Raw genomic sequence first — 3,751 nt, forward strand, 5'->3', positions numbered from 1 at the left:
ATTAAGAGTAATTATAATCATGAGGTCAGGAGATCGAGACCATCCTGGCTAACGTGGTGAAACTCCTTCTCTACTAAAAATAAAAAAAAAATTAGCCGGGCACGGTGGTGGGTGCCTGTAGTCCCAGCTACGTGGGAGGCTGAGGCAGGAGAATGGCGTGAACCTGGGAGGTGGAGCTTGCAGTGAGCCGAGATGGCACCACTGCACTCCAGCCTGGATGACAGAGCGAGATTCTATCTCAAAAAAAAAAAGGGAGGGTAATTATATATTTTATTCACAATCAACCTAAAGTGTCTGCATTAGAATATTTCTACTATCTCTGCAGGGATCCTTCATCTACCATTAAGAGAAAGAATTGGGCAGGCAAGCTTGTTGGATTTTTACTTTAACTATTGTGAATCATAATTGGAAATGAGAAATGTATACTGAAGTTTATATAGGTTGGCCATATAATTCCATTCAAACTGAATGGATTCCTTACCTTTGAAATGTTACTTCCTTGAACATACAGCCTGAGCATCCAGACTAACAAAACCTCATCAGGTTTCTAGTGTTTATCCATTGGCAAAATGCTTCGATTATTTAACAGTACCTCCTAGTTTCTATGGTTATCTGGCCTTGTCCTCACACCTTTTGAAAAGTCAGTGGTCACACTAAGTGACTTCTAGTTGACCAGTAAATATAATCTCTTCCAGATTTCCAGCAAAACATGTTATGGCTTGTCTTCTACTTTCATATTTTCCTCACCTCTTGTAAATCAAGTCTATTTCTTTGTGTTCTTCTGTTAGAATTTCCATTGTGCTACTATCACTAATAACAATCAAGCAATGTTTCCAGCCATTTTCCATTTGCTTTTTTATTAATTCATTTTGCTTAATTGTAGAGTTTTGAAGTTATATCATCTAAATTCCATTGATGAGATTGTCCCCCAAAATTTGCCTCAAAAAATTTTCACTACCACAAACCAAGGATAAGTTAGCAGCCATCCCAGCACTAAAGTCTCAAAAGATTTTCCCTACCCATCCTTCTGTATGAGCGTCATTTATTCACTGGACCCCTGTAGTAGATTTCAAGTGTACAATGACAATCAAACTCACCCAGTGTTTATTTAGCCATGTTTATTACCTAAGTTGATTTAGCTTTAAGCAAGAATACCAAATAATGCATAGCAGCAGCATTACAGAGGCCTTGGATACCCAGATACAACTGCCCAAGTTTCAATAACTGAATGCAAACTGAAATAAGTACAGCTCAAATTAGCACAAGAAAAGTGCAGGGTCTAGTATCTCTCAGCTTAAGTAATTTGCTTGTCACCTAGCCCCTGGAAGTATGTTTGCCTCACCTCCATTTTTCAGTATAGCTGCATTCCATAAAATATAGGTTAAATAATAAACGATCTTAAAAACTGATACAACATACTTGGGAACATTTTAAATCAGCAATCAGTTCAGACCAATCCCAGCAATATAACCTGCCTGTCTAGATGTCCATTCCTCAGAGGCCTCTCAAAATGGGGGAAACAACTGCAATTCAACTGCTCCCTTTACTTTTCAAGGTAATATAATAGAATAGCTTGGATTTTGTTAAAATAATCCTGATAAAATTATGTCTTTCTTGTGCAACTATAAATGTTTCTCAGTATTTCTCAGTATAACTGCCAATTACTACCTATAACTTTGAAAGCCCTAGAAAATAGCTAATTCGCAAAAGCTAAATGCTCAGATTAAAATGCAGCACAGTGTTTCTAAATAAGCTAATTTTGGGTAACATTACTAAACTTTCACTGGATCCATATCCAAGTAAACACAATACAAAGCTGAGATCCTTTACACAGAGCTCAGGGACCACCCTGACCGCTAGTCCTAATCTACAGGACGTGGGGTTTTCTCAGCAGAATATAAAGAAGAAACTTTGAAAGTTGTCTGACAACTATTTATTTCTTCGTGATTCTTCTCAGGGCATCTATAACCTCTTTGTTTCTCAGGCTGTAAATAAAAGGATTTAGTAAAGGAATTATTATTGTGTAAAATAAAGAATACACTTTGTCCTGATCTGCAGCTGATCCAGACCTAGGACCTACATACATGAAGAAGAGAGTGCCGTAGAACAAAGAGACAGAAAGCAAGTGGGCACTCCAAGTGGAGAAGGCTTTGCTTCTACCCTTCTCAGACTTCTTTTTCAGGATGGCAGAGAGAATATAGGAGTAAGAGACGATAAGAGTCATAAAAGTGAAGACTTGTATAAATGCTGAAAAGATGGAAATCAGAAGTATATTAACTGTAGGTTGGTGCAAGAAATTTTGAACAGCTGTAAAATTTCACAGTAGAAATAATGTATAATAGTGGACCTGCAGAAAGTTAATCTAAATAAACCCACATGAATCACTGAATGCAGAAAACCAATAAAATATGAAACACCTATAAACTGAGTACAGAGGCTATTGGACATCACCACTGGATAAAGCAAGGGATTGTGTATGGCTACATAGCGGTCATAGGCCATCACTACCAGCAGGAAGCATTCTGTGGTTGCATTGGAACCAAAAAGGTAAAATTGGGTGGCACACTCAGCCAGGGATAGCATATGATTCTTTGATAAAAAATTGATAAGCATCTTAGGAGTCGCAGGGAATGAAGTGCCTGCACCTGCAAAGGCTAAACTGCCAAGAAATAAGTACATGGGGGTGTGAAGGTGGGGGTTCTTCCAGATGAGAGCCATTAGGCCAAGGCTGCCCACCAGGGTGATGAGGTAGATCACCAGGAACACCAGGAACAGGAGCACCTGCAGCCCTGGACGATCTGTAAGCCTCGTGAGGACAAAGTGAGTCACCAGAGTCTTATTTTCTTCAGCCATGTGTGACCTGGCCAACCACTAAAACGAAAGAAGAGAGAATATAGTCACAAAAGAGTCATAACAATGATGACATTTTACGTGTGGCTGATTCCCAAGAGGTGCTCCTTGTTTTACTAGTTTTAAATTTTTACCCTTATTTGTCCACTTTTATTTTGTTTTGTTTCATTATTTTGAGACAGAGTCTTCCTCTGTCACTCCGGCTGCAGTGCAATACTGCAATCATGGCTGACTGCAGCCTCGACCTCCTGGGCTCAGAAATCCTCTCGCTTCAGCTTCTCAGAGTTCTAGGATTACAGGCGTAAGCCACCGCACCTGGCTTACTTCTCTATAATAATGTACATTCAAAATTATCCATTATAAAAAGTCTTAAAATCATAATCAATCTAAAGTGACATGTAAACTTAGTGCAAATCCTTTTCAATCTAACAGGGTTTTTTTTTTAGAACTGCATATACCTATCTTAAAGTTCATATGAAAGAAAAAAGTTGCCATTTTCCCCAAGAAAATAATAAATAGTAAGAATAGTTGAGTACCTTAATTGCTATTGAGCTATAATATAAAGCCATAATGATCAAAATATTAAGACATTGGGATAAGAGTAGACAAGAGGATCAGTGCGATAGAATAGAGAGTCAGAAATAGATTTCAATACATAAAGGAATTTGGCATAAAACAAGTATATTTCAATACCGAAGGAAAATAATGATTGGTTTAATGAATTATACTGGCACTGTTGGCTATTTGTCTGGAAGTAAACAAGGTTAGGCTCTACCTCCCACCACAAATATTTTCTAAGAAATTTAATGTAACTTAGAGATTGGAGAAATTCTTACTCAAAGAAAGAAAGCCGGAATAAATACATAGCTACTATATAATTGTAATGCATAGCAGAAGAGTA

At 37.8% G+C, this 3,751-nt stretch overlaps 1 protein-coding gene across 1 annotated transcript; it reads right to left on the bottom strand.

Moving 5' to 3' along the window:
* Positions 1–1,933: 1,933 nt before the first annotated feature.
* LOC117076789 (olfactory receptor 5AC1-like) lies at positions 1,934–2,853 on the bottom strand. Its single transcript, XM_033200670.1, is given in 2 exon segments — positions 1,934–2,286; positions 2,289–2,853. Coding segments are annotated over 2 exon segments (918 nt in total).
* Between the last annotated feature and the right edge of the window lie 898 nt (positions 2,854–3,751).

The sequence above is a fragment of the Trachypithecus francoisi genome, unplaced genomic scaffold, assembly GCF_009764315.1.
Source record: "Trachypithecus francoisi isolate TF-2019V2 unplaced genomic scaffold, Tfra_2.0 Lachesis_group0, whole genome shotgun sequence".
Lineage (NCBI taxonomy): Eukaryota > Metazoa > Chordata > Mammalia > Primates > Cercopithecidae > Trachypithecus > Trachypithecus francoisi.